At 41.3% G+C, this 26,960-nt stretch overlaps 1 protein-coding gene across 6 annotated transcripts; it reads right to left on the reverse strand.

Annotated features, from left to right (window-relative positions):
* Positions 1-9,790: 9,790 nt before the first annotated feature.
* Positions 9,791-19,492, reverse strand: LOC118360074 (coatomer subunit zeta-1-like). Of its 6 annotated transcripts, none has more exons than XM_035739161.2 (10): positions 19,352-19,492; positions 17,704-17,772; positions 17,095-17,148; positions 15,852-15,933; positions 14,899-14,990; positions 14,720-14,775; positions 14,545-14,622; positions 13,250-13,301; positions 12,461-12,499; positions 9,791-10,364 (listed from the first exon to the last, which is right to left on the reverse strand). In XM_035739161.2, the coding sequence occupies exons 1-10, from the start codon at positions 19,367-19,369 to the stop codon at positions 10,317-10,319; spliced, it is 588 nt and encodes a 195-aa protein (XP_035595054.1). In that variant the 5' UTR covers positions 19,370-19,492; the 3' UTR covers positions 9,791-10,316. The 6 variants fall into 6 exon arrangements, with proteins under 6 accessions (XP_035595054.1, XP_035595053.1, XP_035595055.1 ...); XM_035739160.1 differs by having other exon boundaries at positions 19,346-19,384; XM_035739162.1 differs by lacking the exon at positions 19,352-19,492 and adding an exon at positions 18,854-18,886.
* Positions 19,493-26,960: the final 7,468 nt, after the last annotated feature.

Consider the following 26,960-nt stretch of genomic DNA (forward strand, 5'->3'; position numbering starts at 1 on the left):
CGCCCTCCCTGCTATTCATCATGACAGCCCACCTCTGTGTTAATTAGCTCTGGTATTTAAGCCAGCATACAGACAGAGTGAGGTGTACCTTTTAAAAGTGTGTGCACACTTAATTAAATATTCACATGCTCGTTACTCCAAACCCCACCGCCCGTTGTACACCACCTCTACACACACAGGTACTACTACCTAGTACATACCGGCGGTGTAGCCACCCAGTGACAAAATATTAATACAGAAATGGCCTTGTCCCTTGAAACCTAGAGTTCAGGCTTAGGCACTTAAAAGTGTGTTAGATCAATTGGTTTATAAATGAGGACCAAGTCGTAAAGCATGGTTTATATCATGATGTGCTTCTAAAGGTAAACCACAACCTTCCAATGCTTCTCAAGTGACAGCCTATTAGTAAACAGATACATAAACACTTCCATTACCAGGAGGCATTTTCCATAAATTCTGAAATCCCAACAGCGCTGCATAAAGAAATTGTGAAAACAATCTTTTTTTTTCATAAACACCAAAATAATATTATATTCTGAAATACTGAATGCAATTATTCTGAAATTAATTATATATGAGTCTGAATCCTTATACAGAGTATAACACAGAGGCATAATAGACCCATAAAAGAGCTGTTCAGAGGACCCAAGACATCAGTGAGCATGAAGTACTCTCTTGGGACAGGAAAGCAAGAATGGACCCTTAAAATGGCAGCCATCTTATGACTTACTGCATAAGGGTGATAGACAAAATGGCTTCCAAATAGTTGTATTCATTTGGTTTAATGGGTAAATGCAGAGATGGGCAATAATCCTGTAAAATATGTATTTCAATTACTTTGGAATATTTTGTCATTTGTATTTCACTGCTGGCCTGAATCCAATGGTTTTTTGTAACAAGACACATTTGTGTGCCATTTTTTAAACTTTTTTTTTTTTTACAGCAGTTCACAATTTGTTGCCATCTTTCACCCTGCATTGCTATCAGACTTTTGATGGCACTATGGTGTGATGAGAGCGTCAGCAAAATTACCAAAATGTAACAAGACTTCGATCACAGGAGGTTGGTGGCACCGTAATTAGGGAGAACAGGCTCGTGGTAATGGCTGGAGCGGAGTTAGTGGAATGGTATCAAATACATCCGTCACGTGGGTTCCATGTGTCTGATGCCATTGCATTCGCTCCTTTCCAGACATTATTATGAGCCGTCCTCCCCTCAGCAGCCTCCACTGTTTTAGATGCATCTTTTGCCTACTAAAAACAGATAGAAAGCAGCTCTATATTGCACAGGCAATCACTTGATCATTTACTTTTTAAACATACTAAAAAGTCCCCTGGCTGTGATACTATAGAATTTATTTTATATGGGACGATAAGCAAAAGCTGAAAAAAAAGTTTCAATTTACAGTTTGTTTACCACCAGATAAGCTGCTTTTTGACACTTTTGTAACACTCAAGATTAATTAGCTGAAGCATGTTATTCCCATTCCTCAACACTCCTGTCCCATCCGATCAAGTCTGGAAGAGAAGTTGTCACCATCAGAGCATATGATGAGTGACTAGGGATTTGAACGATGAAACAGTCACGCGATTGGCCTACTTACATGTTTATCACACCAAATCATGCATATTCATGTGTTAACCCATGAAACTCACAGACGAGAACAAAGTTTAATGTTTTCCCCTTCTGTCCACCCCCATGCTGAGAGAGTGGAGATCTGGTGTTGTATTGGTTCAATAGTCATTCACATTGCCTGCATAGGATTGACACCACTTCCAGGCCGGCGCCCAGTCCAGCCCTCCTTTCTTTCCAAACCAAGACAACATGGGTGGGTGCCTCAGTGAGTGGTTTGCCACCCCAGCCCCCTGCAGACAGGAGGAGGCTGGAGAGAGTCATAGGCGTTTAGCTGGGACAGACAGCTACATTAACCCACTGTGGCCCCACGCCACCACCACCCCATTAATCTGCAGCTCGTTGGGACCCGTCAAGGCCGGCGAGGCGGGGCTGGTCCCTCTTCAGGGAATATCGAGCCAAGACATCATGGGTGGGCGTCACTGCCACCCAGTCAGCATGCTGTAGTCTGCACTACTAGTCTCTATTTACGTAAGACACTCTGAGATCTCCAAAAAGTCTCTCAAGGGCCCAACTCAGAGTTGAGATAAGCAGGCAATACTCAGACTTGTGTGTAAATCATTCATTTGGAGACGTGGGCAAAAATGTAATCACCAGCTCTCAAGTCAGGATACAGCCCTAAACCTGTTAGCTACAGTGCAGTATGTCACAAGTCAGGAAGACTAGTTAAATACATATTGTTCTGGTCTAAAAAGTCATTTCACATATTTTGCTGGTATAAAAAAAATCCCTTCACATATTTTGCTTGTCTAAAGAGGCCCTTCACATATTTAGTCACTCTGAGTTCACCAAGGGCCTCTCTAAATCTGTTACAGCAACAGTATGTCAGGAGTCAGGACCGAGAAGTAGGTTAGATAAAGTGTTAAAAATATTTATATATATATAGTACAGGTCATAGATATGCTGCACATGAAATACGAGTCTCCTTAATCTGTGCTCACCATAGAGGAGAATTTTAACAAGGCTTCTTCCAGGCTCAACTTCTAGGCTCAGCTGTAGCAGTGTGACTTCTGGGGGCGGATCCCAAAAGACACCCTATTCCCTATTTAGTGCATTACCTTTGACCAGGCTCTATATGTGGAATAGAGGGCCATTTGAGACACAAGCCCTGGTATGAGAGACAGTCTGATCACTTGACTGCTCTGCTCTGACATGCTGAAGTCATGCGGAGGATTTATTGAAGCAATATTCCAGCCCTGTTTGTAATCAACCTGTATGACATACTTAGTCATTTCTGAAATCGATGCGCATGGAGATATGATACAATCATGGCATATTAACCCAACGAGGCGGATGGGAGCGATCAAAAACAGAACATTAAAAAGGTTTAGCGCTTTACCTTACACATTGTGGCAACATCTTTTTTTTAATGCTCACTTGATAACTATTATACGCTTTTGATATGATTAGGCTGTCTTGTCATAATCAGAGATGGGCAGTATTTCTGTTACATGTATTTGAAATACGTATTTCAATTACTTTTGAGTCATTTTTATTTCACCGGCCTGAAATACAATCCAATTTCATTTGTATCAAGATACTTTTTCGAGACCTGTATTTAAAACAAATGTGTAGCAGCTCACCCTGCATTGAAATCAGAAGTCTGATGGCACTATGGTGGGATGAGTGTCAAAAATGTAAATGTAAAATAATGTCAAACTGAACACTTGCAAGTATGCTGGGTATTATTCTAATGAACTCTGCCTGCGAAACAAGGCCAATAATAATACCCAGTGTGCTTTGCAATTGTTCATTTTGGTCGTTTAGAAGACACTCTTATCCATATCGACTTACAGTCAATGCATTCAACTAAGGTCGATCAAAAAAACAAACATCACAGTCATAGCAATAATAATAAATAAAAACCTGTTACCATTACTGAGAATGTTGTTGTAGTTAAGGCGTCTACTTGTATATATTTTGAATGAAAATAGAAACAATATATTTTATGTAGATACAATACTTTGCTTGCAAAAGCCAAAATGTCAGTCATGAGTACACAGAAGCGAGGAGCTATGCTGTTTAGGTGCAGAACCGGTTCTCTCTCTTTTAACACAGCACAGCAACAGTCTGCCATGTACTAACCTCGAGCTAAGCAAGTTCATATCCCGGTCTCTCTCTCTCAAGGAATTATGCATTTACATTGCAGTTGTCCAGGTCTTCTTTCTCTCGCTCTCTATTTTCCAGCAATTTTCCACTTGAGCAGACCAACCTAACCTGTAAGTGTCAGGCAGGTGAAGGAGTGAGGAGGGATCTGATATCAGGTGAATGATGCATGAATCCCTGGGGTTTGATAGACAGGGGCGGCCTTACCATTTACCCTTAGAGATATTCACGGGTCACTGCCGGTACAAAAGTACACTCTGGGCTCATATTCATAAATTAGAATAACTTTATTTATTATTAATATTATAAAGTGTCTCAGAGTAGTGAGTGCTGATCCAGGATCAGTTTTGTCTTTTGGATCATAATGAATTAGATGAAGCCACTGGTTCTGGACCACGTTTTGGCTTAGTGCGAGATCTGGCAACGTGCCCTTGGGCGGGGCACTTGACCCTGGTTGCTCCTGTGGGTCGCTCTGGACGGGAGACGGTTAGAGAACTGAATGTAATGTAAATGTTGAGTGGTTTCACTGCAGGTAGATTGTATGTTTTATTTTTATTTGTTTTAAGATACAAAAAAAAGATTAGAGTCGGAGAGATGGGTGGGACCTGATCCTAGATCAGCACTCCTACTGTGAGGCGCTTTATGAATACAGGCCATGGGTTCCTTTGGACCTCCACGGGATAGAATGAAGGCATAGGAACTGCAAAAGGCATAGAGGAATGGTAGGACAAAAGACGGAGAGAAGCCAAGTTGGAGTCTTTTTTCCATTTACTACACCCTGGATAATGCATGTCATTAACCTATCAAGGTGCTGGAATATTTATAATGACCAAGTTAGAGAAGCAAATGAAACATGATGAAGGATGGATGAATAGCTTAGTGTAAAAGCAAAAGTTATTCAATGATGGAATAAAAAGCGTTATCCTAACAAACCTCTAACTTTCCCACCGAAAGGATCAACAGCAGCTAATAAACCAGCTACGGTCCTTGTGACATAAAAAAAAAAAATCATTCATCAACACGGAATTAAACATTTGCATTAGTGATTTATCGTCATTTTATGTCTGGCTGATGGAAACATAGCTAGGCAGTAGATAGATAATGTGTAGCGCGCAAACTGTATTTATCGCTGATAGACAGGGATTCAAAATGACTGGCATTTTGCGTCTGTTGATCAGCGATGCGATAGTGATTTAGTTTGCCACTTTAAGTCTTATTATAGGTGTTGATATATAATAAAGTGATATAATTCTGCCTCGTTGATTACAGGATGTATGGGCCGGGGATAGACGGGGTCAGATGGGTGGATTGTTGAGGAGGCAGTTACTGATCCTTATGATACCGGTCTACTGCTGGAGAAATAAATATCTGATGAAGTCGCTACAGACAGACAGGACACACACAATTCAATGATGATGGTGGAGCAGTTGTGTGTGTGTGTGTGTGTGTGTGTGTGTGACTCGGGCTGCCTCTCATATTGACCTCTTTCTCCGTGTGACTCTTTCTAGTAGGGAGTGGGTCTCTCCTATTTATCCGCCTTTCTCTCTGCGACTCTCTACTAGTAGGCTAGTGCTTGGGTCTCTCCTCCCCTATGGTGACGTCAGTCCAGCGTTATCCAGCAGGCAGCACCACCTCCCTTCAGGGATAAGAGTTTATGACTGAAACCTGACACCGTTTCTGTGTCCTATAAGCGACAGAGCTGTAACTCACTTCAAAGGCAGCTGGCATCGAATCACAGCACGGCCATAAATTGCCCTGTCACGCCTGGGCCAATCAGGACAAGGCACTAAATCACACGTCGCGCTGGCGGCCAATGGAAAGACCGCGGCGGTAAATCTGTCAAGCGTATGTCTGTTAACGGGGTTGTGGTGTGGTTGGGGAATCCGTGGGGAGGGAGGAAGCGAGGGGAGAAAGTGAGAGAGAGAAAGAATAGATGACAGAGGAAGGAGGGGAGGGAGAAGGGGTGGGTGAACTGAAGGCTACAGCAGTATGCCACAGAATAAAACGCTTGTTTTCTCCCTCCCATTCTTTAGCCACGCCATGTTCAAAGTCACATCCAAAACATACTGTTTAAAAAAACTTAAAGAGCATAGAGAGGGCAGACAGAGGAATGTGACAAAAACAAGACTAAACACGGCCACAAAGGAGGAGAAACATATGTCGTCGTCCCCCCACCCGAGGGATGGTACTGGAGTTGGATAACACCAGGAAAAACACCCATAAACCTTTACTGCCACCACAGACGGCTGTATGTCTGATGTCTGCAGTGAAAATGAGTTATGGGAATTCTTTTTTCACCCTCTCTTTGCATCACTAGCCAACTCCTCCAGTCCAAACTGTAGGTTGACTGTTTCATAATAACACTCAACCTCTGGCTCTGATAGCCATGAAACAGCAATATCAGTGGGCATACAAGCTGGGATAAGCTGGAGGCATGAGGGCAGACAGTGGGACCGAATGGCTGGAGGCAGACTGCCCCGGGTTTAGGGGTCAGGGGCTGCACACTCTGCTCAGAGAGGCCTCTGGCTGACCAGATGTGGTCCCTCCTCCAGCTCTCTGCAGCAGTCAGCGGGTCCAAAGGAAGAGCGGTTGTCGTCTGGGTACTACAGCACAGCAAGACAGAGGCCTGGATCTGAAGGGACTTCATTATGCTTCTAAATCACAAAGAGAGAGAGAGAGAGCGACAGACAGAGATAAACTAGCAGCTCCTCTTCCCACAACAGCCTTGTGCGGAATGACATCTGAGGGTTCACGCCACGTATGACACGTTTCACATGTGTTCGGACATAACATACTATTAAAACAAATTGAGAGCAGACTTTCAGTGAGGGACAAGGAAAAACATTTTGCCAAAAGTAAAACTGCTGAAGGCATAAGGAACTGCAAAAGGCATAGAGGAATGGTAGGACAAAAGACGGAGAGAAGACAAGCCAAGTTGAAGTATTCCCCCCATTTACTACACCCTGGATAATGCATGTCATTAACCTATCAAGGTGCTGGAATATTTATAATGACCAAGTTAGAGAAGCAAATGAAACATGATGAAGGATGGATAAATAGCTTAGTGTAAAAGCAAAGTTATTCAATGATGGGAGGAGGGAAAAAAAGCGTTATCCTAACAAACCTCTAACTTTCCCACCGAAAGGATCAACAGCAGCTAACAAACCAGCTACGGTCCTTGTGACATTTAAAAAAAATCATACATCAACACGGAATTAAACAGTTGCACCAGGGATTTATCGTCATCTTATGGCATTGATTTGAATACAATAATTGTTTTCTCTCGCAAAAACAGACTGTGTGCTGAGTTATGGCTGAGGGGGCCGGGGCAGAGAGAAAGTGCTGTGGTCTGTGCTCTGATGGTGGTGTTGTTTTTGGCCGGCTACTCCACAGAGCAAAACAGCAATGATTTTCTATTCTATGGGAATCCATAAACAGCCCCTGTGAGGGCCACCATGGCGACCAGAGCCATAAAGCATGTCATACTGTAGTGATGCTGTTGAGAAGAGACCAGCCCAAGACCCCTTTACTACCCCTCCTCCATCCATGCTTTCAGTCCCAGCTCCCCTCCATACACACACACCTTTATAGCTCTTGTTCACACAGTCTCTGTGCCTATAAATTATTTTCTGATTGTTTTAAATTGAGGAAATGTTGCTCATGACTCTATTTTTCTACATTATTCTGTTGAAGGCAGACAAATAGGGGTGCAAATGTTTGGTTTGTGTGATGCGTCAGTCTATCCTATGATAAAAAACAACAACAACTTCTTCTGAATGATCACATTGTGGATGCTGCAGTAGCAGCGGAGTGGATGTTTGAGCGTTGGTGTATTCCAGTGATCGAGGAAGAGGAAGTGTGGGTAATGAAACAGTTATGGGCTTTAACCTACGGGCCCACTGTCAGGCCTCTAGTCAGATCCTCTATTGTGTTGCTAGCAAGTCCACCACTCTTTACTGTGTTGAAGTGGATACAGAGATGCCATGACTGACAGGTGTGTTACCATCACCGTTACCATGCCATTTCGCCACTCCCAATATCAAACCAGTTCGCTGATACTGAAGCTCAACCTATAGCACATGTCCCAGTCAGTGTGTGGTTTCACAGGAGGGAAATCAGGAGGTGTGAAGGTTAAAGAGGACAAGGTTAGAGACAGCAGCACTGCCGTAGGTGCTTCGATTCATCTCGCCGTGTCCTCACCCAGCAGAGGTGGGAGGGAAACAGCTGAAATGGATCCCGCACGCACAAAAACACACATTGGTACTGCATTGCCATTCACGCACGTAGTCGTCATCTAGATGTTCTATATGTCCCAGTCACTGTGTGTGTCCTGCCGTCCCTTCAATACCAACCAGATACTCCACTGGCGGGAGGGCTGGCAGCACCTTGGGGCAGTCAACGGCTATATTTCATCAGATAATTATCTTTCATCGTAAAACGCCATAGAGGTAATTTATATTAATTATACAGGAATGAGTATAATAGTCTGAAACGCCACGGTTGACACGCTGTACATAACACGCTGTAAAAGAGCCAGGGGTGTGTGGTGGGCTCGAGCCTTGTAATTGATGGGACAAAAACAGCGGCATTGTGTCTGAGCAGGTCGAATAAGCAAACATCTTAAGAAAAAGGACAATCATGTCTAGTTCAAGGCTTATAAGCCCTCACTAGCAGGTTTCAGGCCTGTTGTTCTTTGAAACACAAACTTGCTAAGAAAGGGTGCGTCGGTTTGGATTTTCATGCCCATTCCCCATTTTTACTTCTACTTTAATAAGACCGAGGGTCAGTGTTATCAAACTCCTCTGATCTGACTGGACATTAATTGAACACTCCCTTCATCTCTTTCCGCCTTCGATATCCGAGCCAAATTCTCATTAAGGATAGAGAGAATAGAAAAGAGAAGGGAGCCAGAGGTGAACAGCAACCTCATCCGTCCATTGTCCATGAGCAGTACATGCTCTCTGTCCTAGAGATGAGTCTGTACACACTAGGGTTGGAAACTTACTCACTCACACTGCCTGTTGTACATTAAAAACACCTAGGGAAAATCTATAACATTTAAAAAAATATAGATATAAAATACTAAAGTCATTGTATTATCATACTGATGCTCTACTGATCCAATACAGTTCACATTAATAAATGGTAGACCAGTTATGAAACATGGTACACATCTCAGTTTGCATCAAAACACCTTATAGAAGTCAGATTGAGAATGTGTGTAACTACACTAGGGGCAATAGGCACCAAAACAGACAAACAGGAAGGGGCCATCTGAACTTCTTAATATCCATTTCCATTCCGAAAAGTTAAAACATTTTCATTTGCGTGCCCTTATAAATACAACCCAGCAGTGCTGGAGGAATGCAGACTCTAAAAGAATGTGATATAGTGCCTGATTCCGTACCCATTTCTCTGGAGGGCATCTTTCAATTGACTTAAAATTAATGTGGTGGTGGTGAGGGCTCTACAAAAAAAAAAAAGATGAATTGCATGCTTCAATTCATCTCTCTACTGCTCAATTTGGATTGAATGTGTAGTGAGATTACCAAGGGAAATCAAGGTAACTCAAGGTAAAAACATGTAAGACATGATTCATCAGCACCTAAACACATAACGTTAACTGAGTGTCTCAATAAAGACTCACTTAGTTATTACATCAAAATAATTTACCTCGGGAATGGGTTTTAATGCATCAACCAGGAGATGGAGCCCTTGCTTTAGCTGTGAGTCTCTCCCTGTTTGGCCAGCCAAGTTCTCTGGAAATACATTGTCTGACATGGGAATGTTGTCACTGAGGAGACAGTACATGATTCAAGTGGACTGAAATTCCACGTAATCTACAGGGCATTATAAACTGGGGGGATTCGAGCCCCGAATGCTGATTGGCTGACAGCCATGGTATGTGTGATATATATATGAGAGTAATGGAGCATAGTCTACCAGAGTTTTCATTTATAAAAACCTTACATTAACATATTTCAATGTGTGACAAGCTCAATAGGGCGACCAAGAACATAACCAACCACAAAATATCATAATAGTCGAAGCGTCAGTGTCTAGAAATGTTTTTTATTCAAAAGATTTAAATGACCGAGTTCATAAAGTATTTCCGAAGAGCACATAGCGCCTAACAACGATGTTGCCTGATCGGACCATAGAATTTGAAAGGAGTCATTTCTATGGTCTGTACTAAACCCATGTAATGTTATCAGAGATGAGGGGCATGAAGCGGTCAACGGAAGTGGTAAGGGACTGTGGAAGAAAACGCAAATCAAACCACTGGAATGTATGGACACGCTAGCATCCAATCTCTCTCATAGCTAGCGTTAGAACTAGATATCAGAAGAATACACCTTCACAGTAAAGACACACACATGATAGAAATGATTGATTCAGACAGACAAAACTCAGATATCCCTTGCCCTGGCAGTGTCTGATTGGCTGAGCGATCATCCGCTCATCAGTCCTGATTGGAGGAATGGTGAGTAACGAGCACAGGGGAAGAGATGGCATCACAGAGAGAGGGAGCCATGGGTAATGGCGGTACAGTGTTAGATGAGGGGAGTCGACAGGTTCTATCGTAGCAGAGACCATTTGATCTGTTCCTTGGCAGACTGCAGCACCTGTGGATGAAAAACTGGCCTCATAAAACAGATCATACCAACACAAGTAAACATACAAACAAACCTATCTGTGTAATCAGCCATCCAGCTTTCGTTAACGACATCCAATTTATGAGGGCATGCATCTCTCCTTACAAGCACGATATGCATCTAGATATTGATTGTGTGTGTGTGTGAGAGAGAGAGAGGTGTAGTGTTTGAGCTGAGGGGGCAATTTATGTTTTTGATCTTAAATCCTCATCACCCACTTATTGTCATATAGCAGATTCATATGTTGAGATATAAATAGACATGTTACTCTGTAGAAATGAATAGAACACAGTTTTGGAATTCACCCTCATCTCAAAAGCTAAATGGTTTTGACAGTTGGAACCTTACGGAGGAAGGCTGCTCTCGTCTCGAGTTCAGACCAGTGAGGTCCAACAAAACTGATCGCTGGTCTTGTTACGAGATCACACCATTACCCTGTCCATGTAAACGCACTGACTGTTGAAAGCACAACTACCAAAAATATTTGGTACAGTGAACCTGGCAATCGAAAAGCCCCAATCAGCAGTTAGGATGTGCAATCAGCAAGATATGAGTGTTCAATCCTTAGCATACACAGCTCCACCAGTAAAACACCATTTTCTACAGCGCATTTGGTAACAATGACCCAGCAAATTACATTTGTTGTCCCTCAATGAATAAAGCCTATGATTTAATATTGCAAAAGCCATTTTACAAACATCTGAATGCTTAAAGTATCACACAGATGTAGCCATCGAATATTAGAACAGGGATAGGGTAGACCTACCCCTCGTTGGTGACTTGTTGATCAATTTCAAATCGCAATTACATACAAAAAAAGTTTAAATAGGCTGAAGGAGAGGACGCAGCAATTCAGTCACAATAGATTATAGGTATTTTCCCAATAAGGCAGAAATAAATTATAAGTAAACAAACTATAGTGAACTGGCTACTCGTAATGTTTCATTCGGTTTTCTTACCGATGCATGCTTCATTTGGATCAGTTTGGGCTCCTGCGGACCGATGCACTCGTATCTTAAACTTTTAAACCGGGGACCGACGTGTATCGGGGAATCGTTACATCCCTAAAATTTTGACTTCCATATTTTTTAAATTGCACTTCAAAACGAATGACTTTCCCTATCGAAACAAATGAATGTAATCAACCGAATGAATCTAATCCACCTTGGTTTAGAAGACCAATGGACCATTTTAAGGAAATGGAGGGAGACCATATGATTCACATAAAAATGCAATCATTAAATTGACCTCAACAAAAAGTTTAACAAAACGGCTAGATGGAGGAAGATGAGTAATGCCAGTAAAGGAAAATATGCAGGAATTAATTAATCATCTTAATTTGTTGAAGGAAAGGAGAACCAGAACCATAAAGCATGAGGAAGACAGCCAGCCATTAATCAGTAGACAGAGAGAAAGAGAGAAGGGATGGAGAGAGAGGGAAGGGATGGCAGGATGGCAGCCTGTCACAGGCCTCTTAAATGAGGACATTAATCAGGAGAGGAGCTAAGCGCAGACGCACACAGGCGTGTGCACACACAATGGAAACCACCACTGGCTACCATACCATCAGCCAATCATTTCCAAGTGTGTGATTCACATCCAAAAGGACGAAGGAAGTGTGAAAGCAACACGGTAGGATCGGAGATGGTGAAGTATGCGGATCACCACCATGTAGAGGAGAGAGGGACATTGGTAGCCTGGAAATCTAGACTCAATTCAGCTCCGTTTCAGTTCTTGTTTCACTCCACTGTCACTAAATTAGTGAAGCAAAACAAGAGAGAGGTGAAGTGTAGCGTGATTCAGTCTGGATTCCCAAGCTAGGACATTTGGCACATCTCTAAGGTTTTGTCCAAAATGGCACTCTATTCCCTATATAGTGCACTAACTTCGACCAGAATCCTATGGGCCCTGGTCAAAAGTAGTGGACTACATAGGGAATAGGGTGCCATTTGGGACACAGCCTAAGTCTCAGGAGAGTGGAAAGTCAATAATGCAATGGAGCATATTCCACACTGAGCAGTGTAGTATGTTGAGATGAACGAGGTAATTAGGGCTGTTTTTCTCACCTGGGTGACAGTCTGCTCTGAGTAAGGCACATCTTCCCCCTGTAGGAGAGAACACATAGTGGCCTTCAGGGCATAACAATAACATTTTGGTCCACCAGCCAAAACGCCAGTCTTTTAACCAAAATATCACAGAGGAGACAAAAATGCCACCTGCCCCTTTTAGGGCAGGAGGTTGCCGTGGTTGCGCGACTGGAGTAATGTTTGTGCCCGTGAGATTTTATCTGACTAGTAGCCATGTCATCTTCTCTTCAGTTGAACACTCAAAACAGTTGAAACTCAAACCAGAAAAACAACCTAGCTTGGGAACAAAACAATGTAAACAGCCAAGAAACACAAGCATAAAGTCTAACTTCAGTAAACTTTCGTTTCACCTGCGCACAACCCCCAGCCAGGCAGTGTTTCAGCGCAAGGTGTAATAGGCTATATAGGATTTGTAGTTCTTTGATATTGTACGATAAATTTACCAGCTATGATACAAAAATGGCAGAAATACTTTTAAAAAAGCTACTGCAGCATTTATTTGACTATAAATGTGATCATACTTGACTTTTTATTCACTAATGCTAGTGAAATGCTCACACTGTAGAGCTGTGACCACCCACCAACAGTGGCTGGTGAAATAGACACATTTTCCACCAATGACAAAATCTACCTGTATTTGGCAGGTTTTAGCTCCTGGTCACACAACAGCACCAATACTCAGAACACTTTCCATTAAGGTCCACTAGGTTGAGTGAAGAGTACTTTCTAGGGAGAGGATGGGAGGGGAGGAGAGAGACCTTTACTTACCCTTAGAGCTACGCGGTGGACCACTTGCTGAGGATCACTCTCCAGAATCACTCTGTACGAGACAGCAGGGAAAAGCTTGTTATCGCTCACACACTGCAAGGACAGAGGGCCACACTCAGTAGCAGTGGGTGGTTAAAATGTATTTTATTTTTTAAATCACTGGGGAAGCCAGAAATAAAGGCACATTACAACCTGTGTTGTGATAATTGCGTAACGTGTTAGTTCATATGTCTTGCCATTGTGTTTGTTGTAAAGGCAGAGACAATAAGAAGACACAGCGGCAGAATAATTTCAACCTCACCTTTGTTTCATCACAAAACCGGAGAGCAACGTCTGTCCGGTGGAATCCACAAAGCATATTGTATGTAACAAACAGTTACATGACCTACAGCATGGTCAAGCAAGTTAATGTTTCCGACATACCTCGCACCACTAAACAACTACTCCACGGAGAGTTACCGCAAGTCGCAAAGAAAACAGGAGCTGCCTCCACTATTCCAGCACCATTTCAACATCAAATCACCTATGCTTAGTCTAATACAGTGACAGCTAAAAGGCCAGGGGTACAATGTATGAATGAATGGTTGGGTCAGAATCACCATTACAATCATTGGCCAGTACAGAGAATAAAGTAAAACCACAAGTCCAAATGTCTATCTCCATCTATGGCTAATTTAGGAAAGGGCCAATTTTACCTAGCTAGCTAGCTACTGGAGGACAACGCAACGAGATGCAACAATTCCGTTTTTTCTGACAATGACGTTTTGCTCTCGACGCGATTTGATAGGAGTGACGCCAAACCCAAACTGGCTTCCATTGACACTTTTTTGGTGCGCCAGGACCATTCACAGTTGATCTCACTGATTGGCTATTATTTACAACTTTAAAAAATAAAATAAAAAAATTAAATGAAGGGATGCCAAATGTTCGCTAGCATCCCTTGCATTTAATGCTATGGGCAGCAACAACATCATACTCTTTTGGAACAGACAGCGTCAGATAGATGCCCCACACAGAGACAGAAGGGCGCCGTTTCGTTTGCTCGGATGCTTTTTTTTTTCTCCTCTCAATTTTTGGGGGAAGCCTGGCTACCCTTGGCATCCATCAATACATACCACTGCCCACACTGGTCTTACTACCACTGATTTTACTGACAGCTGCTTTACTGAGAAAAAGTTGTATTTACCAGGACATGTTGTCATCTTACCTAGCTACCTTAAGATGAAAGCACTAACTGGAAGTCATTCTGGACAAGAGGATGGATCAACTATTAATGTATAAGATATAGAACTCACCCTCCATCCACAATTTCATCCACAGCTAGAAAGAGACCTTCCATGTTCTCAAGTAGAGCTCTCCTCTCAACATTCTTCCTACAGAGACAGACAACAGAGAAATCATTTTCCAAGGCTTGCCTTTTGATGATCGATGACTAAATATGTGCTGTAATTAATAAGCTTTAGATCTCACCTCAACATTTGGCTAAGTGAGTCAAACAGACAGTTCAGAACAGCCATTAGCATCAACTGTTGGAGGGAAACAAAAACACACACCAAAAAAGGTTATTTAAAGAATGTCAGAGTACACTGAAATGAAACATACAATTAATGCATTTATTGTTTCCAATCACGTCCTTCCAATATGATGACCTCATTTTCATGTGAGCTTCCAATGACATAGAAGAAGAGATCAATGTTGCTCTTGTAGACGACTGTGAGGCCCTCTAGCAGAGCGATCTCACCTGAGTAGGCACAGAAACATGACAATGAGACAAATAGGTAAAACACGATTCAATGACCTGTGCATGTGTTAGTGAAGTGCGAGTTGACTCATAACCCGCAGTTATATCCGTGGGGCTGGTGTGTTTAGGGTCATGAAATATTGTGTGGATGAAGGGCATGTTGGTGGAGTGTGGGTTGAAAAAAAGAGAAACTTTGCATTAAAAATCCATAAATGTATAATTATTGTGCAATTCATATCTAAAGGCTACATTGAGGTTTTTCTGTAATATTTTTTGTGATCTGGTGTTAGGCCGTAAAGCTTAGGCTTACGCACTAACCGTTCACGCGCCAAATGCTTTTGGGAATTTGGGCAGAAAAAGTTAACGGCGATCAACTGAGGCAAAAAGGACCAAGTCTGAGTTTAATTCAATAAGGGAGAGTTATTGCACTTTCTCCCTGGTCCCTAAACTTCTTAAAACGTTCCCGGTCCCTAAAAATGTACCGAATCGTAGTCAACTAGATAGAATGAATGCTTCAATCGTTGTATGACATTTTCTGGTGACCAAGGAGTCATTTAGTCTTCTAGGGAAACAAGTAACGACGGAAGAGATGCGTATCTAAGTATAGACAAGTTGACTAACAAATAGCAACCATTTTTATGCTTATAATTTACTACATTTTGTAGGAGTTAAAAAAAAAAAATCCTGTACCCACTGTCAATTGTCTATATTTTTGTTGTTTAGGGTCGGGTGCGGGCCTCGGATTTTCACATATAGTCGGAGGTTGCAGATGGGTTATTAGCAATTGCATGGGCAGGTGAACAAAGCTGACCTGCATATAACTAGTCTGCATGTGTGTGTGTATTCAAATGCATTTCTTACTGTCAGTCCTGTGTGTCTTGCTGAAGATGTTCTTCTCGAAAGCTTTCTGTTCCTTCACTGAAGGGTAGGTGCCATCATAATACTGTCAATAAAGCATTAAAATGCATTAAGAGAATGAGGGGGTCGATACCACAAATATTGTTGGTTGTTGGGTAAATCCACTTGAATGCAATCACTGTTTGACAGCACCCCTTGAAACCTTCCTTACATTATTTGCCCATTGTAGAAAATTCAGAGAATGTGACTTTTTGGACCTGAATACCGAAACAGTCAAGAGATAAAAGGTGCATACCCTACCATACCATGAGACATCCATGTCTTGAAAAGATACAACGGTTGAGATTGATATCATTTAAAAGCTTACAAAATAGGGTTGTAAAACTGTTTTTTTTTCTCATTGTAAATGACTTTTTTTTACACCTTTATTTAACCAGGCAAGTCAGTTAAGAACATATTCTTATTTTCAATGACGGCCTGGGAACAGTGGGTTAACTGCCTGTTCAGGGGCAGAACGACAGATTTGTACCTTGTCAGCTCGGGGGTTTGAACTCGCAACCTTCCGGTTACTAGTCCAACGCTCTAACCACTAGGCTACGCTGCCGCTTTGTAAATGATCTAAAAACATGTAAACTCAAAAAATAAATAAAATAAATTAACATTCACAAATGTTGTAGCTTAGACCCTACTTTACGTCAGAGGTTTTTGTGCCCGCCATCGGTTGAGGCACAACATGCTCGAATACAGGGTGGGTGTCCTAAAATAATAAAAATGTAGACGTTCAAAATGGTACCGGCGGTACATCAGAGAATGTTGACTTGAATGGGAATACCCGTTTTAAATTATACTGAAAGCTATAAAAAAATGTTTTTTAAAGTCCCATACATATATAAAAATCTCCCAGTAATTTATTGTGCATCACTGTGCCACACTGAAGAAGGCAGAGTGATGCCAAAATGTTGTTTTTTTACCCAATGAATTACTGGGAGGTTATATATGGAGTGTGCGATTCTTCTGGTTTTCATAGCCTACAGTTTATTCACCATTAGTCAGCATCTCTACACTAAATACTTTTCGCTGGGTGTGTGCCATCTCATGCTTTTTATTCGTTTAAAATTATTCTGTCAATCCTCCATAGGAAACCTATTGAAATATAAATAATAGACATGACCATTTAAGTTGACATTGATTTGAAGAGATAGAAATATAATTCATAGAATGGACCTATGATTGAAATGACACTCACCTTGTACCCAAGAGCATGTTGTGTCTCAACCGATGGCTGGCACATCAAAAACCTCTGATGCGAATAAGAATTTAAAAAAAAAACATTTTTAAACAGTTTACACATTATTAGATCATTTACATTAAAAAAGGTTAAAAATGTTTGATTTTTATTCAACAACAAAAAATATATTAAATTTAAAAAGAAATGTAAGACCCTGTTTTGTAAGGTTATAAATTATATCAGACTTAAATATTTATCTTCTCCAGTGATGGACATGGATGTCTCATGGTAGGATGGGGTATGCAAAATGGGTCAACTTTGAACACCTCTATCTCCTGAATGTTTTGGTATTCATGTCCAACAAGTCACTTTCTGACCACTACATCCATGGGCAAAGATGTATGGAAAGTTTTGTTTAAATCAAAAGGGTTGCTGTCAAAAAAGTGATTGAACACATATGGATCGACCATGTTCGTACATTTCCAATGGTAGGCTAATGCAGCTGGGTATTGCATAACGACAAAATTAGTTACATAGCAGAGCTTGCCAACCTCAGTCCTGAATTACTGAGTGTGCAGGCTTTTGTTCAAGTCCAGTATAAAACACACCTGATCATCAAAGTCTTACTTTTGCATAAAGCCTCTCTCCATCATTATCCAGAATGAGGACCGCTTTCACAGTGTACAAAGATGGTTCCTGTTAAACAGTACAAAGATGGTTCCTGTTAAACAGATGTACACAGACATGAGTAGTAGTGAGGGGGAATATGGGCGTACACTTCCTCTGTGGCGAAATAAGTTACACACAGCGATAGATATAAAGAGGAGTCCACTATCTGTGCCATTATAACATATGTGACAGCGCCAATGAGGCTTACAACCCATAGGAATTAGTGATGTCTAGTTTGAAAACTATTATTTATTTTTGAACAACTCTTTTTACTGACTCGAGTCATATTTCGTTTTTCTGAGTGACGTGTTAATTTTAGTCGTTTGTTTGACCTGCTAGTGCTGGCTGCAATGAGTACTACAGCAGGATTAATAAACGCTCCTCCGGCTCAGCGGCTTCAGAGACGTGCTCAATTCACCAACAGTCTGTCATATGCGCGCAGGAAAATAGACATGTTTAGAACTGATATTTCATGCATGGTGCAAGAATGACTGCAATTAATTGATTATTGAATGTTAGGATGGAAACAGCTTTGTAGGACCAAAACATACACAGCCTCATGCTAAATGTTAAAACATCCTTTTGGCCACTAGAGGCCTCTATCATTCTCTATGGGTTCCTATGGGCCTGATTTGTGTCAGTCACACTTTCGCTAACACACTTCACTCTAATAATCATAATCTCCAGTTTAGAATGCAATGAGTTTAAATCAGCTGTGTTTGCTGGGAGGGGGAGTGCGCACCACGCCGGCCTCTGAGGACTGGAGTTTCACATCCCTGCTTTAAGGCAAAGATTATGGATATACTGACAATATCGTTGTCTCTCCTCCCAAACAATGGAGTAGTTGTCCACAAAGCAGCACAGCGGGCTGTCAAACTCCCGTTTATTCCTCTTTGGATTGGTGGAAACATCGAATTATTTTAATATAGGGTTGTTGACGTCAATGGATAGAGATGCTATGCGAACAGCCTCATGTCAGAATAGCCACCTCGATGTTTTTCAAAGTTGTGGGATGTTATCAGTACACTCGTAACAACCTAACCATTACAAAACTTATGTTCGAACAAATAAACCATTACATTTTTTGTTGACCAAAGTGGACACTGACCTCCAGACAAAAACTCATCGCTTTGAATGGAAGCGAAAAAAACGAAACATGTCCCCTGCTGGGGAAGACATATTTTTGGCTGAGTTGGGCTCTCCCTTCGCCTCTTTCGCTCTGTCTATGTTACACATCATCAATCGTTAGCTAGCTAATTAGCTAACAGTAGCAACTAGTTAGCTAACTAGCTATGATAGCAGGTAAGGACGTAAGAAATAAGGACATTCACTAACGGAAACATTTTACATTACTAAGCATTGTGACCAGATAGATGATTTAGCCACAGTTTATAAACTTACATACTGTACGTCTATGATTTAGCTAGCTACACACGTTACACTGTTGTAAATGCTACATCAGCTAGTTTGCTAAAACATCCGGCGAGTTAGCTAGGTAATATCGTCCAATTTATCGACAGGCAGCAAACACATTATCTCGTGACGTCGGCAAAGTTACTAGACTTTAATTAGTCACATCAAGAATTAAAGGGAAAAAAACCGTCACCAGCGTTACAGTATCCATCTTCTTCCAATAGGTCCTAGCTAGCAACCTTCTTAGCTTGTTAGCAACCTAGCTAAATATTTATGCGATCTCCCATTGGATGATATTCCGCGTCAGTCATAACACTCCGATATGACACCGCCCATTCTGTACTGAGTACCGAGTACAAAGGTATAAGACATTTGCCAACCAGTCCAGACCATTAAAGTGCAAATACTTGAGTGAATAAACTTTGAATGTAAAGTTTCTGTTACTATAAATTATACAATTGGGTTACCTGCTCATATCATTCATTATGCAGGATTTAATTGTGAGGGCCAGGGGCCAACATTTGTGGTTGGAGGAGCTGACAGTACTAATTAAGACAAAGTTAGGGAGGGACTGTGCAGTTGGGCAGTAACATTTCCAGCAAGCAGTGGTGGTGGTATACCACTAGCTTGCTCTGTGGGTATTATTTTTTTTAAGGTCAGGTAGATGTCTTTGACCAAAGGACATGAGCTTCAACTCCACCACTGCAAACCTTAGATATTTACATTACAGCATAATACAGTATAACCTACATGATAGGCCTACAGTAATGAAGGTAGGCCAATTGTATTCCTCCCTGGCTTCAGCACATCTGTTCCCCCCTTTGATTCCTATTGTGTGTCTGAATATAGTCGGTCATGTTATAATGGATTTTTTTTTTTAAAGAATCATCCCACATTAAACCATCCTAATTACCATGGTTGTTTCTTCTGGGAAGTATCAATCTGGAAACCCATACTAGTGATGGGGTTTCCCCTCTATTCAGAATGGCATCAGTGTTTACGTGTCAACCTCCATTTTGGTTTTGAACATCAATTTCTGTCTGTTATTGCAAGGAGTATTGTGAGTGTAATATTGTTTTGACGTGAAAGACACATTGCCATTGAAGTTCTTTGCTTTTGTCAGAGAATGTTTTTTTCCAAATCTAAATCTAAATGTGTATTATATATTATATAGCCTGCATTAAATGATCATATTATCTAAAAATTCACTTGCAACTGTTTTGTGGCTAACCAACACATTTTGCAATGCAGCAATGGGTTTTCACAATTTTACCACTAAAGATTTCGAAATTACCCTTAATGTCTGAGAGGAAACACAATATGCAGCCCTGACTGTACAGTCAAAAGCCTGAATGCTTCTCAGAAGAATGTTGGCATGCCACATGTTGGCATTGCTTGTACTTAATATAGCAGTATGAGAACATTTGTTACTAACAGATTCCTCTGTTCTCATCCTTGATGCCTGTGTTTGTACAGTATAGCCTATTCTTAATATAACCATGACAATATTGACTGTTAGTACTTAACATGTTTACTTCCTAAATGTATTCATCATTTACTTCTACACAATATGGGCAAATGGGTTTTCCTTTCCATTCAATAGAGAGGAAAGAGGACCTCCCTCCGTAACCAAATCAAATGTTAATGGTCACATACATGTGTTTAGCAGATGTTATTGCAGGTGTAGCAAAATACTAGATTTATAAAGTATATTGTCATGGCTCTCGTCGTAATGAGGATCGGACCAAAACGCAGTGTGGTATGTGTTCATGATTTTTTATTACCCAAAACCCTTGAACAAAATAACAACGTGAAGAAGAAAAATATTTTAAAAAACAGTTCTGTAAGGTGAATAAACTATACAGAAAACAACTACCCACAAAGCACAGGTGGGGAAAAAGGCTGCCTAAATATGATTCCCAATCAGAGACAATGATAGACAGCTGTCTCTGATTGAGAACCATACCCGGCCAAAACATAGAAATAAAGAAACTAGAATGCCCACCCTAGTCACACCCTGGCCTAACCAAAATTGAGAATAAAAGCCTCTCTATGGCCAGGGCGTGACATATGCAATCAACATCCCTTACCTACCAATAGAGGACCACAATGGAAACAAGTCTTTTTACTTTTTGTATATATAATACTCAGCAAATTTGGTATATGTATCTGTTGCCTGATGTAACATATTTATGTGTTTAATAATAATAAATAAAACACTTTTTGTATTGGGAGCTAAAGCAGGATTTCCCTAACTCTGTGCTGGGGCCATGGGGGCACGTTTTGGTTTTTACCCTAGCACCACAGTACACACCTGATTAAAAGAACCAAAGCTAGTTGATGAGTTGGTTATTTGAATCAGTTGTGTAATGCATGGGCAAGAAACAAAACGTACACCCATTGGGTGCCCCAAGACCAAGTTTAGGAAACCCTGAGCTAGAGGATAAAATTTTTCATGTAACTGATGGAAAATCACAAGACGTGGACACTGTAAAGTCTAAAGGCAACACTTTGGCATTATGCCCCTTTCTGAAGTATGCTCAAGACACTTTTAATGGCTTAATCAATATGACTAAATTGAACAACAGCATTTACCGGTGTAACAAATAACCTCTTTATCCGGTAGTTCTATCATGTTCATCATTACAGCAAACCTGATGCCCATGGAGATTCTGCAGAATAGTCCGAAGACGGTCTGTTGAGGTTGAGTAAAATGTTCGCCATTGACCAATTGTTACATCGGAATAACAGCAAATGAGGAAGATGAACCTGCACTATCATTGCATTCATTGCTAATGTCTCAATATGACCAATGATAAGATGTTCAGATTAACCTACTTGTGATCTTTCACAATACAGAGTATTTCACCTTTTTAAACCTTTACATTTTGAAAAGTTGTTATTCTGACTATGGCCTATTACTACTATCTTATAACAATAATAAGATTGCATTCATCACCTGGACTTTTTCAATGAAGTGCAACAGGAATGTGTATTGTTGTTGCAGTGTGGTGTGTGTGTGTGTGTGTGTGTGTGTGTGTGTGTGTAATGCATAGAGAGAAAGAGAGAGAGAGATAGGGAAGACAGGAGGGAAGGGAGGATGTTGGGTAGAGGAAACTCTGCTGGGTGCTGATAAAAGCAGCATTGGGTGCTTATGAAGGGAGCTGCTAACTGCTGTGGTTTTTGCCATGAGATGGGGAGAAGGGAGCAGCCCATGCTATCGCATTGTCCCTCCATCCTCCCTGCCTTGTACCGTCCGTTGCACAATGCTGGACTAACACACTGGGCGTTGTCCACTGTCTACCGTCACCACAAAGTTGCATTTGTCATGCAATGTGAAAACACATGGATATTAACTTAGGAATGGGAATGGGTTATATTTTGAACAACATCCTCATATAGAGATAGGGGATGCTTGATGAAGCATACAAAAACACGTTTTCCTTTTCCATGTCTGTTTGTTATTGTCTCTGAGCATTATCTATTGGCAATGCTTGTGGTGATAATTACACTGAACTAAAATATGAATGCAACATGTAAAGTGTTGATCCCATGTTTCATGAGCTGAAATAAAATATCCCAGAAATGTTCCATATGCACAAAAAGCTTATTTTTCTCAAATGTTGTGCACAAATTTGGATTTCATCCCTGTTTGTGAGCATTTCTCCTTTGCCAAGATAATCCATCCACCTGGCAGGTGTGTCATATCAAGAACCTGATTAATAAACAGCATGATCATTACACAGGTGTACCTTGTGCTGGGGACAATAAAAGGCCACTCTAAAATGTGCAGTTTTGTCTCACAACACAATGCCAGAGATGTCTCAAGTTTTGAGAGATCGTGCAATTGGCATGCTGACTGCAGGAATGTCCGACAGAGCTGTTACCAGAGAATTGAATGTTGATTTCTCTACCATAAGCCACCTCCAATGTCGTTTTAGAGAATTTGGCAGTATGTCCAACCGGCCTCACAACCGCAGACCACATGTGCCGTGTGGGCGAGCGGTTTGCTGATGTCAACGTTGTGAACAGAGCACACCATGGTGCCACCATCACCTCATGTTTCAGCATGATAAAGCACGGCCCCATGTTGCAAAGATCTACAATTCCTGGAAGCTGAAAATGTTATAGTTATTCCTTGACCTGCCTACTCACCAGACATGTCAACCATTGAGCATGTTTGGTATGCTCTGGATTACCGTGTATGACAGTGTGTTCCAGTTCCCGCCAATATCCAGCAACTTCACCCAGCCATTGAAGAGGAGTGGGACAACATTCCACAGGCCACAGTCAACAGCCCGATCAACTCTATGCGAATGAGATGTGTCGCGCTGCATGAGGCAAATGGCGGTCACACCAGATACTGACCGGTTTTCTCATCCACGCCCATATCTTTTTTAAAGGTATCTTTGACCAACAGATGCATATCTGTATTCTCAGTCAGTTGAAATCCATAGATTAGGGTCTAATGTATTTATTTCAATCGACTAATTTCCTTATATGAGCTGTAACTCATTAAAATCGTAGAAATTGTTGCATGATGCGTTTATATCTTTCTTCAGTATATGTTTGTTCAGTATTCTAGTGGTTAGAGCGTTGGGCCAGGAACCGAAAGGTTGTGAGATTGAATCCCCAAGCTGACAAGGTAAAAATCTGTCGTTCTGCCCCTGAACAAGGCAGTTATAACCCACTGTTCCTCGGACGTCATTGTAAGTAAGAGTTTGATCTTAACTGACTTGCGTAGTTAAATCAATAAAGAACTATTTCTACTTTACCCTCTGTCCATGCAGTCTCTCTTCCTCTCTTCCCAACAGCTGTGGGCCTACTGGCTCAGAGAATTTCCCTTCTCCAGACCGCAACCAGGGGAAACAAATTTGTGGTGAGGTATTTTTTCCGCTCAAATCATAGAAATCATGTTTTCAGGTTGTTAGGGCAAGACTTCCAATACCACACCTCTTCAATGACAAAATGATGACAATAATAAAAAATACTTGTCGAGAAAGAAGCAATGTATTAATCATGGAGTAGAACTAGTAGAACATGCACCTAGTTCAAATTCTAAAATTATCTGTGGAAATAAATTGTGATTCTGACATAGCCGTATCCATATACACTGGGTGTACAAAACATTTGGAAACATCTGTTCTTTCCATGACATAGACTGACCAGGTGAATCCAGGCAAAACCTATGATCCCTTATTGATGTCACCTGAAAATCCACTTCAATCAGTGTAGATGAAGGGGGGGGAGACGGGTTCGAGAAGGATTTTTAAGCCTTGAGACATGTGTGTCAAGAACTGCAACGCCACTGGGTTTTTCACGCTCAACAGTTTACCGTGTGCATCAAGACTGGTCCACCACCTAAACTACATCCAGCATTGGAGTCAACATGGGCCAGCATCCCCGTGGACCGCTTTCGACACCTTGTGGAGTCCATGCCCTGACGAATTGAGGCTGCTCTGATGCTAAAAGTGTGTGCAACTCAATATTAGGAGGGTGTTCTTAATGTTTTGTACACTCAGTGTATATGGATACGGCTGTGCTAGAAACACCATTATTTGTGTGTATCCATATATGTATATAAATGGCTATGGTTTCTAGGCCATATTCTGTTGGTCAAGAGAATTCAGGGTTAGGTGTGGGCAGGGTGCCATGCAAAAAGGCAGAGGGCGCACATCGGGTCATTACACCTACCTACACTTACATGGAACTACGTAGGTAGGTCTTTGGGGGACAGGGACAAAGGAGGGACTAGAATAGTGACTTTGGGGGATTATTCTCAGAGATGTGGTAAAAATCAGGAGGATGGATGAGATACTTTAAGAGAACAAATTGAAAAGTACTTGCCCAAGATGTCAAAGACCAATTGCAGCAAACAAACACAACCATAGACAGGGGGCGTTGAGCTGGTAACTGCAGCCAGAGTGAAAACCACTGTGGTCGGGGTAATAACAGCCTGCTCTCTAGCATTCTTAGGAGGTGGGTGAGTAGGGCGCTGGGTGCTAGGAAGTTGGGAAGTCCCTTCTCTCTCTGATTCCTGGTAAACACCCACCTCTGTTGACTGTCAGCCACCTACCCTTCCCATGTTTTGAGAACAATGACACGAAAACATCATAAACTGTGGCTTGGAGATTTGGGTCTGTCTTTGTCATAGGACTTTTTCAAACTTCTGGCTTGTTCTTTTATGTGTAGGGGTGAATGGGGTACGTTGAGGATTTTTACATTCAGCACCACTGTCAAGCGAAATATAGTATTCTTTCTAACAAATATACAGTAACTATGTCAAGATGTTGTGTATCCCTGGAAATAATCAGAAATCATTGTAAACATTACGAAACATAGCTTATATGTGGTAAATTTCAATGCGGGATATGGTAAGTTTGGCCGCCTACACACTTCTGTACTGAATGAAATATTACCACTACCCATTAGAAACCTTCAATTACTTGTCTGTCTTGTCATAATTGTAAGCATATTTTAACACAGGCTTAACACCTAACAAACACCAGGCCCTGTTGTTATCTCATATCCCAGCGATAATGCCTCGCATTGACACCTGGGAGGAAAACACTTCAATTTGCTCAACTTGCCATTGGCTTAACCCAACTTACTGTATTAGCCCACACAGCTACAATGATACACTTTCATACTAGGTTTAGGACCTCATATTGAAGCTTATAGAAGCCCCAACTGATGTCTAGAACATCAATCTTAAAATGATCTATTTTGGTTTAGATACAAGCATTATTGAAACATCTAACACAATACTTTCATTTGACTTGGTGATTTTTTAAAATTAATTTTTTTAACCTAACTTGCTTTACTTACCACTTCCCATATGGTTTCTTCCTTCACAGACTCTTCCTAAATATTTGGGGAAATGAATCATTTTGTATATGGTCTCTTAGAAACAATGGTGGCTCATCTTACCCCACTCTCCCCTACGATTAAAAGTCATTTGATGTATTTTGTTGTTTAATCAACGTTTCTGAAATGTGAACCCAACCCCACCTCTAAAAATCCATCATAGAATTCCCCTTTCGTGTTGTTTTTGTGATAAAACATAAATGTTGCATGTCGTTGCTATGAATATAGATTTGAAATATGAGAATATCACACCAGCCCTTTTGACTGTAAGTCCATTGTTGCACCAAGTTCATCAAATGATTTCTAATAGTTAAATTGGCTTATTACCAACTCCTGGTTGTGTATTAATAAGTGCTAACGTTAGTTTTAGGCTTGTTTGGCTTGTCTTTATGCATACAGCATGTGTTGGATTGGGGCAGTGGTGTGGGGAGTTTTGGGGGGGGTAGGACTCTACTGGTCACCTGCTATGTAAGACACGCTTCCCTCCATTCCCCCCCCCCCTCCCCCCCTTAGTGGTTGCGCTGCCAGATAAAGGAACAATGTGTCCTTTCTTACCTGGTGGAGGTGTACATTCCATCCCTACTAAACTAAGTTGCAATCCAGCCTGTCTCCAACCCACCACTGCCCCCGCCTGCACAGAGCCCTCTCTAACAACAATACCAGGTTGGTTTAACTCCAGATCACACTCCATAAACCTCTCCTTTCAGGGGACTTCTTTTGGGACATTTTATTGTAAGGGGTTTGGTTAGTTATAGGAAGATGAGTCCTGATCTGCTAGATTTGTGTAAGGATTTGTGCATCGTGTTGCATCATTGAATGGTTAATTTGTCACAGAACGTAGTTAACATTTAAACACCTATTCATCATAGCTAAGCTATTTGCCTTGGTTTAAAAGGTGATTCAACGGGATGCTTGTTGGTCTGTCGGGCCCTTGG

The sequence above is a fragment of the Oncorhynchus keta genome, chromosome 27 (assembly GCF_023373465.1).
Source record: "Oncorhynchus keta strain PuntledgeMale-10-30-2019 chromosome 27, Oket_V2, whole genome shotgun sequence".
In the NCBI taxonomy this organism is placed as follows: domain Eukaryota; kingdom Metazoa; phylum Chordata; class Actinopteri; order Salmoniformes; family Salmonidae; genus Oncorhynchus; species Oncorhynchus keta.